This window comes from Aythya fuligula, chromosome 2, assembly GCF_009819795.1.
Source record: "Aythya fuligula isolate bAytFul2 chromosome 2, bAytFul2.pri, whole genome shotgun sequence".
NCBI classification, from domain to species: domain Eukaryota; kingdom Metazoa; phylum Chordata; class Aves; order Anseriformes; family Anatidae; genus Aythya; species Aythya fuligula.
The window spans coordinates 17564793-17581874 of record NC_045560.1 but is presented as its reverse complement, the minus strand read 5'-3'; the positions used below and the strand labels follow the sequence as shown (position 1 = coordinate 17581874).

The window sequence follows — 17082 nt, the reverse complement described above, 5'->3', positions numbered from 1 at the left end:
GTAACACCCCAGATAAGACTTCAGAGGGTTACCAGTAGGCTTCATCTCCTGTCTGACTTCAACATAGCCAGCCTCAGACCAGCCACCTTCCATGTTCTCATTACTAGCACCACCTGCTTTGCCACTCATATCATTGCTACCATCAGTAAAAACAATTGTGGGAAATATAAAAAGAAAGCACTTATGACAGGGAACAGGACGGGACTTGGTAAAGCAAACCCGGTCTCCATACGACGAGGAGCTGAAGCCACAAGCGCAGATTCCAGAGCCCAGGCAAATCTCAGCTGAGCTGCCTCACGAAAAGCAGCGCTACAACGCGTGCAGCATTCAGTGTTTCACAGAAGTGACTTGTCATAACTTGTTGTTTTGTTGTAGTTTTCTACCGTTCCTGAATCTGTGTGGGGTGTTGAAAGCTCGGGATTTTAGAGCCCAAGAGCTTGCAGGCTATGAATAGTAACACACTGCAGCCGCTGAACACGTCTGTCTCCCGTCCAAGGCCTCCTCTCCAGGGGACTGGCAGTCAATCCTTGCCCTGACAATGAAAACAAGAGAAGAACAGGCTGCCCAACACACCTCCTCCTCCTACGCAGCGGGGAGTAGCGTCAAGCAGGAGTACTGAAGCTCTCAACCACTTCACTGACTGGTTGGTCCAGGAGCACGAAGGAATTTAAGACGGAGGAGGCAGGGAAGGATGCTCAGCCACTCAGAACAGCTCTAAAAACCTAAGATCCCTCACACTACGATAGCCCCAAAATTAAAACCAGGATGATGAAATGCTTTCAAGTCCGTTCAGCAAACAATTCCTCCTATCTGCTGAGGCAGAAATCCTCAAAGGCAGGGGGACGGGCATCTACAATTCATGCAATCCATCCAGCACAGGCAGACGAGCACCTACAACCAGCTCAACTCCCCTCCAGCGCCCACGAGCACTATTCCAGTGGTATGAAATAAGACTGGGTCTGTTCAGTTTCCCCAAAGATAAGGTGCCGTAACTCAGCCCTACCGAGCGCGGAGGAACTGGCAGAACTTGAATCTCCTCTCCCCAGGTAAACACCTTGCAAAACAAAGCTGGCGCTGGTTCAAGGCACCAGACGACGAGGCGATTGCCGCCACAGCAGCAACCACACCACAGCCCACAAGCAGGGTTTCAGTCTGATCCTCTTTAGAGACAATATTTTGGCAAAAATCACCGACCAGCCAGCTATTCCCTATCGAAGGTCAAGGCACACTGGATTATTGTAGGGTGACCACCGCACAGGACAGCCTCCCAGCCCATCTGCAGCTCATCAGCTCTGCTTCTGCCAGGCCCTTCCCCCAAATCCCGTATATGCTAGACAATCAGCTAGAAGCAAATCCTTCGTTTCCATCAATAATATTCCCCTGACCAGTCCTGAATAGGCTTGATAGCAAATTAGCATCTCTATGGGCCGAGACCAATTTAGCCAATCTGCCCGTGGCCTTGCAGATTCGCTTTCAGCTGAAAGTTGCTCTTTATCCTGGGGAAGGACTAGAAGAAGAAGAGTCTCGATTTTTCTCATCATCTTCTCTTTGGGGGAAGGTAGAGGGAAAAAAAATTCTTCATTAGTGAGAGAAATTCATTCCAAAGGAGAGTTTAAGGGACGAGCATATATTGGATGTACTCACACGTATACAACAGTGGTCGAAACTTCGGAGTCTTGATAACAAAAAAAATGCAAGATGAGTACGTACATCAACATTTCTAGAAAATGTGTTCACTTTTCTCAGATTCAGGTTATCAGGTCCCAGCCCCTTCTGACCTGTACACATGGCACAGAACTGTGTCTCTGAGATTAAGCCCTCAGTAACTACCTTACTCTCATAAATGATTTTACCTCAGCTGAGACAAATCCGTGAGATGTGACAAACACAATACCCTGACACAGACTTCAGTAGGGCAGAAGCAGCTTACAAAAAACACACTAGGATCACCCTTACAGAAAATAACTTTAAAAAAAAACAATTGAGGAATTCCATTTTAATCCAGGCTGCGAACATCGTAGCAAGAAACTAATCTATCCAACGGGAGAGGGATTCACAAAGCAGGGCCGGCTCTGACAGATGGAGCCCAGGCAGATATGTGCCAGCTGCTCTAGCAGCGCTTTCTGCCCAGCGCTGCAAGCAGTGCTCGGGCTGGCTCTGGACTAAACCACTCCCCCTTAATTTAAAAAAAAAAAAAAAAAAAAAAGGGAGAAATATATGTAAAAAGGGAGAAATATATAGCATTAAAAGCACAATTTTCAGTTCTCCTGCCAAATCCAAGAGAGATGTCATAGTAAACATGCGTGTTGGCAAAACACATTGTTAACATTTCACTAGTTAGTGGCTGTGTGTACAACAAAAATAGCACAGCAGTGAGCGAAATGACAGAGGTAGCCGTGCCCAAGCGTCATTTTCACACAACCCTTGTACAATAGATAGGGCTTCAGGACCGCATATGCGGCAAGCTTAACAAATTTTGTCTACTGGGTCTTATTTCTGTGTTTTACATGCTGCAGACAACAAGCTCCAGGGCAGACACTGCATCTTCCATGCCTGTAAAGCACTGCACAGCATTAGTGCTCGCAGGTGCTTCCAGATTATGCTCCTGACTTCCCTGCAGTGCCTGTGATTTGCCTTATGACATCCCATCATTACACACACAAATTCCTTTAGAGCTAACCAAGCCGGCTCTGACACCAGAGACATCAACCACGGCTCTACACACAGACTGCCAGCCAGGACGAGGAGCCTTGGTGCTTCCATAGCAATCTTCCCTCTGTAACGCCGAGAGAGCTACCCAAGGCTTTGGGGAGCGTGCTTATTTTGGCATGCTAAGCAACAGATAATAGGGAATTAGAGACCTCGTGTTCCATTTGTTTCCTTATAGACTGTCTCTCAAATATTGATCTTTTGTTTTCTGGTTGTAATGGGGCTTGAAATTAAAATGGCTCTCTGTTGACTTTGCTTAAATGCCAGCATCCACCCACAAGTTTTAGCTCCTCTAGCAGGGACAGGCTCGCTGGCAAGCCAGAGACCCAGAGGAAACTACAGGTAAGGAACTGCTCCTGGTGTAGGTTGGTTTGGGGATTTTTGGTGGGAATATGAGGGAGACACTTTAGTATTCAAAAGTTACCTTAACCTCCTCTTTCTAATAAGAGTGGCAGCGACACAGACCCGAACTGGAGTGAGTTGTCCAAACCAGGGGAATTTTTTATGTCGTGCAAGCCTCTGAATCAAGGCAGCTCCGAGCACCAGTCCGGGGGCAAAGTTCTTTAGTTCACGTCGCACAAAAAGTCACTTTTAAAAATAACAATAATGATTTCTTCTAGGGATTTTATTTACCTCTTTCAGTTTACTTTCAAGTAATGGTGGGTGCTCAGGCAGTTAAAAATTTTTAATCTCAGTTTTGACAAATTAGACTGAAGAAGTAAGCCTAGAATATCACAACAAACCTATACCTGAAGACAAGCAACGTCCTAAAACTCAACAACCTTCTACAAGAGAGCTTCCAAGACCACCTTTTCTTTCCAGATCCTCGCTTTCCAGCCCTCCCTACCTCCAGGCAGGCCTGGAAGCACACCAGACTGCCTTGAGCAAGCAAGATTAAGACAACAAGATTTAGCATGAAGGGTCAAATGACAGCACAGCCTCACCACGTTCAGGTAGCACGGATTGTGTGTCAACATTGCTCTGAACTCATACACCAGGGTACCTCAACAGCTGTTTGAGGGATAGCTGCATACAGAGCATAGCACCTGCAGAAGCATTAGGTAAAAGCAAGGCGGCTCGAAGCTATGCTCTGCCTTGCTCAGCTCCAGGAAGAACCCCAGCGTGCCGAAACACAGAGCCAGGAGTCAGCCAGGCCTTCAAATACCGGCTGTGAAAGTGCCCCTACTTCAGGAAGAGCTGGCATGTTGCAGAAAGTCACTGAAAAACAACCTCCGTGACTGTAAAATCTGGGCAGCTGCTGTGAAGGCAGCCTACAGCCACCACAGTATTTTTGAAACAAAGAAGAAAGCCACGACCATTACAGGGTCAAGTTCTCTTTGCATACTTTGTAGTACTACATGCTCATTTAGGTCTTCTCCAGCCTGAGAAGATATTAAAAATAGCAGGCATCTCTCTAACCATGGTCAACATTCAGCTGTGCTTGTGGCCTACAGATGTTTTTATGTTTAAGTTCAGACACCTCCTTTCTCTTCCCGAGACGCTTCTTCTCTCAGAGAGATGAGGAGCATGCCCAAAACCAACATTCAACACATTTTGGAGGTTAGGGAAAAAAAAGGAAAGAAAACCTGAAAGCAGTAACAATGACTCTCAGATCTAAGGGGCTCTTTAGATACCTCTTGGTTACGGCACTACAGAAGTGAGTCTACCTGGCACTGAGCTGCTGCTGATCACTCAACATTTTGAGAAACTGGCATCCTCCCTCCAGCAGGCAGTCATCTGAGGGCTCGCACATCTGATACAACCCCCTTCGACCAGAAACCAGCAGATCCTCCCAGTTCTGCAGCAGCTTGCTTCCCAGCATAACACATCCACTCATAGCACACAGGTCCTACAGTGATCTCATGGTGATAAAGAAGTGGACTGCAATACGAGGACTGATTTTTTAATTTTTTATTTAGCAAGAACTTACATGTGCAAGTGGAAAAAAAAATCCCATAAACAGCTGTTAATATTCCTTCGGCTTCTGTGCAGCCTGGGTCTGGCTGTGTACTTTTTATCTGATAGCACTTTAAGCACATTACATCCAGCCTCTATTTGAAGAATCATTTCCTATAAACATTAAAATTTGAGTCTGCAGTTAGCAACAGCATTCCAAACCCTTACATATGTAAGCTCATTTGAACACTGGGTTGTTTCAATTGCAGCAAGCAGGAATTTAACTTGTCAAAAAACACACAACAGAACGAAACAGATGGCTCAGGAGAACAGAAAGGAGGAGAGAGAGGAATGGAGAGCCGGGAGTATGCCACTGTTTCTTTCCCAAGACAAAAGTGAATTAGGCTAGCACATAACTACGAAATAAAAGTGAACATGGTCATCTTCACATCCAGCAACATATAAAACTTAGAAAAAACAACAGGAGACAGAAAGTAAGCTCTTCAATAGGAAATAAAATACCAGCATCAGGTGAGGTACACAGAGGAACATCGGCCACCCTGCCATGACCTGAGGAGGAAGCACTCCAAGCAAGTCCTGTGCCTCTCCGATCTGCTGGCAAGGCTTCGCAGGGATCTTATCTCCTGGTAGCTAACTGTGATGTGAGCAAACACAAGCAAGGCCAGGGCGAGACAATTGCATTTCGTAAGCCCTGTTTGAAACTGGTTAATTTAAAACAGTAAGCAGCAAAAAAGTTGTGCGCTATAAACACACACTCAAATTTATCTAAGAACTCACAGTATTTACATGCAAATGAAATGCTGCATAAATAGGGGGATAGAAGAAAGACTTTTATAAAATACAGCTTAAACACGGAAGATAAGTCCAAAGCAAAGCTAAGATACACCTACAGAAAAGCTGGAGACGGCTCCTTTTACCACCTCCCCTCCCAACCTAAGAGCAGGTTAGCTCTTAGAACTGCTTTTCTGCTTCCCACCTTGTCAATCTTGAAAGGAAATTGAAAAACACTTCTGTTTTCCTGACCACAATAGGAGAATTTTCTTATCAATCCGAACAGCCGCATCTTTGCGCCCATTACACTTAATGGTGAATTTTTCTTCACTTGCGCAGCAGTTACTTTGCATTTAGTCATTTTCTGAGGAGGCAAGAAGCTAAATGAGTATCTCCTGCTCATTATTTATGCTCTCTATTTGCATAACTCCTTCGTAACTGCTCCATTAAACACCTCTTTCCCTCCAAGGCCGATTTCCAAAAGCCTTGGGCGTGACTCACGGCCTTCCCCACACGCAGTCCCCTGGGCCAAGGATGTCGTACGGCCACCACGTACCTGCTTCAGTTCACACACCCCCACTCCCAACAGTGGGGAAATAACTCCTTAAAGTCATCTAGGATGAAAACAAAGCTACCTTTCCAGCTGTCTGAGGTAGGCAGCAAGGAACTAGGAGGGGTATTTGCTTTTAATGCTGTCTGCCATGTCGCAGCTCACAAGACGGAGTGGCTGAACAGGGGCCCACACTGAAGGGGGTTTCGTGTGCTCCCAATTCCTCCCGTGCTTTATTCCTGTCAGAGCTGCTCAAGCCCCTTCCAACCATTCCCATTTATTATTTATTATTCACCACTGATTGTTCTGTATCAACTCTTAAGCATTCTCCCCAACATGCTCGAGTCCTCCAACCTTCCCCATTCAGGACCAAAACCAGCAACTTTCCTCTCCCCGGCAGAGGAGCAGCAACTGGTTTGCTTGGCTCAGCCTCTCTCGGTCCCAGCAGACGCCTCTCAGCCTCGGAGCCGTCGATATTCCCCGCGTCGTATTGACAGGAGCCGATTCCACAGGGCTAGTTCATGGGCAGGAGGTTTCCAAAGAGGGACCGTGTGCCAGAAAGCTTTCCATTGATTGCTATTCTTCTCCAGCAGTTTAAGAGACACACTGCCAAAGAGGGATGTAATACACATCTAGAAATGACACAGCCGCTTTTCAAGCAACATGAGACTTCTCACCGAGCAAGATGCATTGTACGAGACCAAGCTTCAATTACAGCTATGGCAACAACAGTTTCCCCCAACGCTCAAAGCGAAAGACATCTTAAGAATTAGATAGGAGAAAAAAAAACTCTGTTGCCATTTAAAACAGCATGTTCTTGCAAGGCTCCCAGACAAGTCTCAGGACTACTGCAGCAACCAGATCATCTCAGTGCTGCGAGAACATACGGTATGCTGCAGCAGGAAACACACCCACGGTATTTCAGAGAGCCCTTCCAGAGCCAAGCACTTCCAAACCAGACACACATTTTTATCTAATGCAGCTGAAGCCAGGAGTTTGCATCACAGAAACAACAGCTCCTCCCAGAGATTTAGAAATCCTGCAAGTCAGCCAGAAAATCAAAAGCCGATTTCCAGCCAGGTCTCCAAGGATCTTGCCAACCTAAGTGCATTGATCCATCATACCTCTATTTGTTAGCCTGATACTCCCTGGGCCTTGGTTGAAGCATCATCCAAGCCACTCGCCACAAGGACTCACGGGGGAACCCCGGAGGCTGTAATCCTTTTTATAAAAACCCTTCAGGATTAGGTCCAACCCCGCTTTATCAATACAAACCTGCTAATGTGTGTTAAAAGAATACCGCCCCCGATATCACCGGCTTTCCCTCGGTGTTAGAGGATCCAAAGCCTCCAACCAGAGAGGTTTGAAGTCCTTTCCACTTTTCAGTCTCACAATAACAAAGGGACCAGCTTCCTAAACAAGACAGATTTCTTACAAATGAAAGGCCTGGCTGTATATATTTGAGAGGCCCCCTAAGAGGTTTCCTAGTAGACAGAATCACAGAAGTCTCAGTGCTCACAGCATCTCTCTCCTGAGCTGCCTTGTGTTTCTCTGTACTCTGCTCATCCTCGCATCCCCAGGTGGCTACAGACCACTTCAGAGCCAAAGCTTTAGCCCAAACTTCATGCCAATCAAGATAATCTAAAAGAGAAATGTATATAAATGCCTTCAGTAGCTGCAGTTTGATGAGATGAGCTACTATTCAAACCCATGCTGCTGGAAGCTGTTTGTCTGAAAGGCATAATGAAAAATAGCCGCATAATTTAAACTGTAACAGTAAAATATGCAATTAAATAATAGAAAGATTAATTACAAGAAACAGGCAAGGGAGAAGAGGTTTTCAGATGAGAGCTGAAATGAGACCGAAAGTCAATGAGGTAGAGAGCAAGCGCGAGAAAAACCGTCTGTTTCAGAGGCAGAAGCTGTGATGAGAACACTTGGCATTAATGGCAGCGAAACAGAAAGTCCACAGCACTTGGCAGCAGGAGCAGAGTCAGACAACAGATCTAGGAAACAGCCTGCAGCAAACAGACCAGAGACTTTAACAGGGAGAGAAAAAAAATCAGCAAATTCACATTAAGATCAGAGCCTAGCAGAAGCACCTGGAAAGAAAGAAATGTTGTCACCAGTAACTTTTAGCAATGCCCTAGTGACTAACACGACTTGCTGCGGGGATGTGAGGAGACAAGCCGAGGCATGGCAATAGCAACCATGTCGACATTATTGCAGTAGTCTGATGCAACTGCCTGGACAGCTCGTCCTTCTCTTGTCTCAGGCGTTTTCTTATCTCAGGCTCCAGAAATGGTGGAATTGTTGCACTGGGCCCACGGTTCAAGTATTCGTTTGCAGCACACCTGCTAGAATAAAGTCAAGCAAGATACTCAACTGACAATGATTGCCACAGGACAAATACTGGTTGGCAGATTTGCTGACCCACCCCCCCCCAGTACAAGGAGATGAGATGATGAAAGTGAAGATACGCATCTTGTGAAAGATTAGCTGGAGAGAAAAAACACACACACACTTGCCTGATAAAGTATAACTTAGAAAAAGCATTATCTTGTGAAATACCAGCATAAAAGTAGCCAGTAGAGTTGACACATCAGGTTTTTTCCCCAAGGAAATCAAAGAATTGTTACAATTCAAGTAACAAACAGGCCATTTTTCCTTGGAACTATGACTTAAGACTACCCCATAAGAACATTTCATTCAACTCTACAGATATCAAATCAGCAACTGCTTTAGTAAGCCTCCTCTATCCAAGTACCAAGAAACCTTCCTGCTTTCTTAAGAAAAGTCCTAATAGCACATTTTACTCCCATCTGTCTCAGAGGTTACAATTAAATTAGGAAAGCAATTCTGAGTCTCTTCTCCACGAGTTCTTTAACTGCTCAGCACCAAGCTGCCAGAGCCTCCTTGCACACGAAGCAGCACGCCTGCTCTTCAACTTCTGCTGTTCGAGGAGTATGCGTAGTTAGTGGCTTGGGGCTTTTTGGAGAAGGAGGAAGGAAGAGGGAGGGAAGACACAGTGTCACAAATATATCTGCTATCTTAACGTAAGACCTAGTGAAGGCAAGTAATCCGCATGCAAAAACAAAGCGTAAGGTGAGCAACAGCCCCTGTTGGGGCAACAGCTGTGTCCTAGCCCCCAGAAGAGACCACCTTTACTCTTCTTTTAGCATATTCCACCGTGCCAGAAGATGGTACACATCTCCTGCAGCAGCTGTGACGTGACTATCGGAGGAGAAGGCCAAACCAGCAGAAGTTTTGATTTTCAGATCCTTTTTCTGTTTGCCAGACCCAGCAGTTACTAATGGAAAACGTTTTATCTGGAATCTCAGAAAAAAAATGTTATTAAAAATAAAGTCACCGTGTAAATGGTCGATCTTTTTCAGAGTAAAACTAATCTGTTCTGTGAGCTTAACTGACAGGTTGGCTAGCAATTTCATCTCCCGTTAATACAGAGTGCTGAATTGTACAAGTTATATCTCAAAATGTTGCCCTCACATTTCTTAGTGGAAATTCTCTTGCAGGAGGTCCCCCCCCTTTATAAAACATCTGCATCTTAATAAGAAATCTACTCTCTGCTAGGAAGCCTTCTTACATGGCTGCTAACAGCATTAAGGGCTTGCATAAGCAATGAGTAACAGCATTTGCATAGCACCGAGCAGAGGTGGCACTTACATTCTTATTAACCCACGGAAAAAAAATGCATTCCCTCTAACACCGGGAAGAGAAGCTTTGAGTTCTGCTTTCGGCAATACCTGGATTCCTCGGAGAACCCACCTGGCAAAAGCTCTCCATTTTTATTTTGCTACCAGGCACGAAGCAGATGAAATGTTTGAGGCAGAAGGGGGCCTGCCAGGCTGGAGGTGAAGGGGGAAAGGCACCTGCAGATGCCACCTTGCTTACAGGAACGCACCGGGACCTATTCCGCACAGAGCCCTGGTTTTGGCTTCCGAGTGCCCCATGCAAGTTTTGAGCTGCAAGGGGCTGTTTGTACAACCCCTGTGAGACACCACGTCTGTCTGTCTGGCTGTAGCTGCTGCCCCGCCGGCGAGGTCAGGAAGAGGGAGGAACCGTGCTGAGGCACCCTATCTACCACTACAAACGCGGCAGTTACTTCCCTTTTCTGCGGGGTGGAGGGAAGGGAGGATCCCTGGGACCGAGCCCACCCGTCTCCGACACCAGTGCTTGGATTTGGCAGGCAAGGGGAAAGGAACAGCCTCGCACTAACACCGGTGCTAACGGGAGCAAGGAGGCTGCACCTCGTAGCCAGCCCGCTCGATAATTACAAACAAGCCTGGGCACTGCATAACTGGGGGCCCACGAGTCCTTTCCTACTGGGTAACAACAAATAAAAACCACAGCACGGCCCTTCGACTCCCAGTCACTAATTAAGGACTGAGTGCTGGCACTGAGAGGGATAAGACACCCCCTTATCCCTCAAGGATGTCTCACTACATCGGCGCTGACGCTGCCTGCACAGCTACCACCCCGCTGCTCTGCGGATAAATAAGATTTCAGAGCTGTCAAACACAGGCTGCTTTCACTACGGGGAAAGAAGAGCGACATCTTCTAGATCCTCTGCCAAGACAGCAGTGCCCACCAGCAGCCAGGCAGCGCCGGGAGCACCACGTAACTGCTGAAGTTTACGGGACTGAAAAATCAGCATCCAAAGCTTCTTGTAAGAACAGATAAGCAATGCTCCGAAAGGAATTGCTCCTAATGAATTTAACGACGGTTTCAGGCGTGTTTTCCCAAGGGATTCGTTCATTGCTCCGTCTCAGGACACCACGTCCCTGTTTCTGGAAATCGACACTTTCTGCTGCGCTGTAGCATAACGGAGGCCATCCGGGAGGCACTGCACGTCCCAACAATCGGGGTCTGTTCCCAAATCTGACAGCACGTCCCTACACGACCTTCCAGGAGCTGGTTATGAACTCTACGCCTCTATTTATGCTTCTGAGAAATGAAGACAGTTTGAAATACTACACAAAGATATTGGGAAGTTGAATCGTACTGCTTCAAAGGTTGGTTTTTGTTGTTAAACTTAGACCAGCAGCACAGATTAACGGGAACTTTGCCCTCGGAGGCACAACACTTCCTATTTGTACACAGCCCGTCCCTCCGCTCTTATCTTCCTTACATGTGATCCACTTCATAACCCGTCCTGAAGGCCCACTATTTTCACTTTACCGTGAGTTACTGACTGCACCGAGCTCCCAGAGCTCTGGAGGAACAGAAGCATCAGACAATTGCTCCTCTTACAGCTTCCCTCTTCCTTGCAACAACTCCACGTGCCTGGTGCAGCACGAAGATCACGCTTAATGTACACCCACCACAGGCGACCTGCGAGCATCTTTGTTCCAGCACAGGAGCAGGAGGAAGGGAGCAGCACAAAGTGCAGGATGCAGTACTCACCTCACACACTGAAATTAATGCAAACATTTCAGATTTGGAAAAGCCGATTTCCTCTCAACCACCCCTTCTGGACACAAAACAGATGTATGCTACTTTAGGATCCATTTCCTGTATGCGCAGGGCAACCGCTTGGCCATGTAATGAAGTTGTTCTCCTGCCTTCTTGCTGCTTCCAGGCTCAACATGCAGCTGTATTTTCCAAAACAAAGACAACACGCTGGCGCAGAAGACCGATAACCCAAAGCCACCAACCCGTACCCGAATGACTAGAAAACAAAACACACACACCTACAAACAACCAGTGCTTTTAACCAAAACATTTGCTGTTAGCATAAAACGACCTTAAAAAGGAACAGTGTTTCAAGTATAAGCTAACATCTTTTCTTAATTAATAGAAAGAGTATGATTTAAACCTACAAGGGATAGCGGATGACACGTCCATATTTTATCTTACAGAAAGAGGGCTGGCTTCATTTGCTTTTTCCTGTAAAGCACTCCAAATTCAGCAAGGAAACCAGAAAAAAATAGCCCTTATTTACTCTCTTGATACAAACCAATTAACCTATGAACATAAAAGCATGTAAGTTCCCACAGCACGTAAAAGATTTGTATTAGGGACAATTTAAGAAGTTTATCCTTTTAAAGCAGGCCATTTCCTGCATCAGACATCCTGAGTGAGCCGCTCGCTTTGCACTGCGCTAAGCTACGCTACGTTCCACACCCCAGGCATGAAACCGAGTGTCAGAGCTGTTACCAGCATTTAAGGAAAAAAAAACACGACAGAAGAAGTTACTTCCCTTCCCCTATGTCCTATCTACTGTAAAGGAAGCACGGAACATTCAACTGACCGAGCAGAAAGGATCCTTATACGCAAACTGGAAGATCACATCAGCACTTGTGAAACTTCTTGCATGCAACATTTCCCCTCCACAACACGCATCCATTTCTCTACCAGCTGGAAAGAGACTTTTAATTTTTTGCAATAGCCAAACTGAAATCTGTCTCTGCTTTTGTCTGTGTCACCCAGAACACCTTGTTAACTCACCATTCAGTTTCCACATACCAGTTGGAGGCTACAAAAGGAAATAACACGACAACAAAAAGGCACACGTTTGGGCAACACGGTACTTACTTCCTTAATACGCCTTTCACTTAGTTTATTTTCCACAGCTGCTGAGTCTACCCACTGGAGACAACCAAGAGCAGAACTGACACGAGCAATATATATTCCGAGCTATTCGTTTAGAGGGTTTCAGTAACGTTCAAATTGTATGTGAGCTTAAGAAAAATTCCAAGTGCATCAGAAGTAAAGAAACTGGTGAAAACTGATGATTATGCACAGGCAGATTCAAGGCTATACAAGAAAGCCGATTTCAACCGTAGGGGACAGTAGTAGGGAACGTTTTATAGGCAAGGCCTCCATGCTTGAATCAGATGAAGTTATTCAAAAGGAAGTCATCAGCACACTGACACTGGAGACGCTCATTTCCCGTACCATTGCTAACACTCTTTAAACTAGCTATTTAAAATGAATTCATTAAAAACTGAAAACAATTCAATTCAGCCTGAAAAATGATTGGAGAATCTCTCCAGAAGCTCGTATTTTCAGCTGAAGAATCGTAATTAGAACCGCAAGTATTTTAACTCCATCTGTTATTTCTGTCTCGTGCTGATAAAGTTTTCATACTTTTCAGGATACTGATAATACAGTTCCTCACTACTATCTTCAGCTTTATGCTACACATTTTCAGATAAACTTTCACCATTCCACACACCCCGAGAGGGCTAGTCTCAGATTTTATTCACAGACAAGAGGATTTGGAGAAGGCTTTAAGCACTTCAACTTACACGTGTACGGCATTTTTAAAAATAAATCTTTTTTTTTTTATTTCCATTTTAAGATAGTTCTACCACTCTCCCCCAATTGCTGATCTAGCTCTATGTTATTATAATAAGTCTCCATCACCAAGATAGCAGTTGGACCAGTGTTCTGAAGAGTGCCAAATATAAAACATTTAAAAAACGTCTAGAAAAATGTAACTTCTCTACCTTTAACAAACCTTACTTAGGGAGATGGAAAATGTACTTTCAGTTAAGTGTTCAATGTTCAAAACCTGCTCTTAAAACTATCGAGTTGAAGTCTGATCTAAAAGCAAACAATCTACCTACTTGTCGCTGAAGCTTCTGAGCAGAAACATAACTGACGTGAAGTATCTGGCTACAAATTAAATCCAGTAATGTACCTATAATTTCTTTTTGCCTTGTAGCCAAAGCCAAAATCCCCACTAGTAGCATCACAACTTCCTTCGATTACTACTTCTACATCTGTCTCCCTCTCTTTCCCCGTGCTCCCCAAGACTGCCGTCATACTGTGGCACTGCAGCGCTATCTTAAGAACTTATATGCTTCGCTTCTGATTTTTTTCCCCCCCCTTACTATCAGATAAAATCAGATTCCAGATAACCTGAATACATATGGTCTGGGGGGGCAAACTGTGTTACCGCCTGGCACTCTGACATATTGACAATTTGTCCTAGCAAGAAACTGCTTCCCACTTTTCCAAGAACAGTGATTTTCACCTTGAGAGGCCCAGATGCTGTCATCTTTCCTAAATGCTTTAGTAAAAGGATGCTTCCTGTCGACAGCTACAGTCACCATCAAGGAAGCAAGTTCCACTGAGGAGGATATTTTCTTCTCCCCACCTTTTTTTTTGAGGGATTCCTAAAGACACTGAAGGCAAATTTTCTTCAAGAAATCATCACAACTCTGAATTTTACCAGAACTATTCCTAGATTAAGTGATAGAAGATAAAGATGATTCGTATGTGTTCTAATATTATAAAATACTAGAGTTTGAATACAACAATATCTTGTGGGGGGCATAACATGACTTACCTGTTAAAGTGACCAAAGAATAAAAAGCATGAAGGGGAGATTAACAAGAGTTTTGAATAAAGAGCCGAGTGCTGTTACTGTAAGTTGTTAATATCACACTTGGAATAGTCAAACTTGTTCCACCTCCACGCCACAAGGCAGCACAGGTGGCAATGCACAGTAACAGCCTTTCTACAGAGGGGCACATAGCCTTTCAGAGAAAACAACCCAAATGCAAAGCTATCCAAGCTCCAAGAGGCCAGATTGACTCAATTACATGCTACGGGCTCAGATACGAGGCATAGCCTCTTCATATCTACTTTAACACTCACAGAATGCTCAGATTCTCTGTTCCAGCCTTTTAAAATATTATTATTAAAATAAAATGCTCCCTGACACATTGACCAGCTTGACCCTTCAGCGGCCCCACCACGGGCACCAGGGCCATGACCTGTTGGGCAGTCCAACTGGAGAGCAGGTGGCTTGGTACAAAGCACCGATTAAAAGAATAACACCCACCTCTGTCATTCAAACAAAACAAACAAACAAAAAAGACTTTTACTGATATCTCTGCGATTTTTACTGGGTTGAGTAAATGCACAAGAGATACATTTTTCAAAGCTACTGCCTTAAGTCCTTTTTAGGAACTTTAGCTTCTTTCCAAAAGGGGTAAACACAGCTGTACGTGGATAACCAAACTGCAACAATCCCACATCCAGCTGACCTTGATAACCGAGGTGAAAATGAACTAACAATTTAAAAAAAAAAAAAAAAAAAAAAAAAACACACCACTCCAAATGACTGGATGGGAACTAGCTTAAGTGCCGGTTTACTTTTTTCTTGATTTAAAAAAAAGGCAAGTTTTAGGACCCTGCAGAAAGTGATGTAACCGAAGATTCTCTAACTTTCTGACATGGGGAAAAAGTCAGGAGCAGGAGACAGGTCAAAACTTGTGCCGCAATTACCATGCTCATGTATTTGTCATATTTCCCATGAGTAAAACCAAATGAACCTCGCCTCTCAGAAGCATTTGTATCAGCAGCTTTCTTTGGGTGGAGCAAACAACTCGGAAGAATAAATACACATTAACTCATATTACCTCACATACCAAAATTAAAGGAAAAAAAGCCTTAAAAATATGGCTTCTTCATGCAGCTTTAACCCAAGTACCAGAATTAGCTCATTAAAAAAAAAAAAAAAGGACTTCACAACACATTATTAAAGCTTTATTTTCAAATTTGCTGCTCCATGATTACAAGTAGTAAGGCAGCTCACCAGCAACAACGGGGGCCAAAGGTTTTAATAACCTGTATTAAGGAGTCATCGCAGGTAGCCTAGTATTACGTTCAACAAGTTCACTGCACAGGCTGCCTAGCAAGGAGTTTGTTTGCTCTTCCCCTCCTGTTTTCTGTTCCTCAGGAAGGTTTAATCCGAGCATCTCTCGCTGCCTCTGTATCCACGCCATGGCTACACCTACAGACCTACACTGAGCGATGCGCGCTGCAAACCCTGCAAAAAGCCTTAACAGCATGAAGTAGCTTCACAATAAAAACCGGCCAAGAAGGAATCCAGGGTTAAAAAGAAAAGGATAAATCCACACCGAGCGGTGTGGGCAACGGAGCCTCCTCCAGCATCTCGCTGCAGGATGTGGGAATCGCCGAGCCCCCGAGAGGCACCGATTGCCATTTTGAAACACCGCCCCCCGATAGTGCCCGGGCAGCTCCCTGCTCCGGCTTTTTAGGGCTGCGGCACACCGGGAGGGCTCCCGGGGGCAGGAGATGGGGCTCGGAGCCCCCCGGCAGCCCCCTCAGGGGGCCGCTGATGGCGGCGGGGAGGCGGCGGCCGCCCGTGAGGCGCGGAGCCGCCCGCCCCGAGCAACCGCCGCCAACCGCCGAGGGGCGACCGGAGGCAGCGGGGGCCGGGCCGGCGGCACCGGGAGAGGCTCCGCCGCCCGCCCTCCGTGCCCAGAACGGGGAGGTCTCCGGGATGTGACTCATAATGAATAAATACACAGCTGGGGGGGGGGAAGAGAGGAAAGGAAAGAAAAAAAAAAAAAAAAAAAAAAAAGACACACCCTCCGAGCCCGACTGACATAATACCCCCCCCTCCTCCCTTCCCCTCCGGAGCGCGGAGGGGGAGGGAAAGCCGGTGGCTCCTCGGTTGGGAAAGTTGAAAGAAAAGGCAAAGCCGGGGGAAAAGGAGCGGGCGGGCGCCGCGGTGCCCCCGAGGCGGCTCCGGCCCCGCAGAGCCCAGCCCAGCCCCGGTGCCGCCGGGCGGGCGCTGCCCCGCCGCCCCTCACCTGGATGTAGTTGTTTTCGCAGTAGTCGGCGACCCGAGTGAGGTTCTGGTAGCTCTCGAGCAGAGCCCGCTTGCCAGAAGGGATTTCCTCCTCTAGTAACATCTGCAACTCTGCCATTTTCCACCCCTCCGCATCGCTTCCTCTTGCATTAAAGAGACAGCGGCAGCGCCGGGCTCGCAACCCGCCTGGTATTGTGGGATTCCTCCTCGCCTCGCTTTCGTGAGCTCTCGCTTTCCCCACCCATCCTTCCGAGGGAGGAAAAAAAAAAAAAAAAAAAAAGAAAAAAAAATGAAAAAAAAAAAAAAGCGCTTTGCAAAGCAAGCCGGGAGCTGTAGGCGCAGCTGCTCCTCGCCGGGCGCCTGCGCGGGGCGGGAGCGGCTCATGGCGGCCGGGCGCTGCCCCGGCGGGGTGAGGGGGTTGACATGGCCGCTGCGGCGCCGCCCAGCGCTGTGGTGGCCGGCGGGGTGAGCGGGCAAGGGCGACAGGGATCCTTCGTTTCTCCCCTTTGTCCCCCAATAAAAGTCCCCAAATAAAAGTCCC

General features: G+C 46.3%; 1 protein-coding gene across 7 annotated transcripts in view; it reads right to left on the bottom strand.

Annotated features, from left to right (window-relative positions):
• The window catches only part of ABI1 (abl interactor 1), a 76766-nt gene extending 59978 nt beyond the window's left edge, over nt 1-16788 (bottom strand). For 5 of the 7 annotated variants that reach the window (XM_032180968.1, XM_032180967.1, XM_032180966.1 and 2 more), the window contains exon 1: nt 16543-16732. In XM_032180968.1, coding sequence (XP_032036859.1) covers nt 16543-16659 — 117 coding nt within the window. In that variant the 5' untranslated portion in view covers nt 16660-16732. Of the gene's footprint in view, nt 1-16542 lie in introns of all 7 variants that reach the window. The other 2 variants (XM_032180971.1, XM_032180972.1) reach the window with 1 other exon arrangement.
• Between the last annotated feature and the right edge of the window lie 294 nt (nt 16789-17082).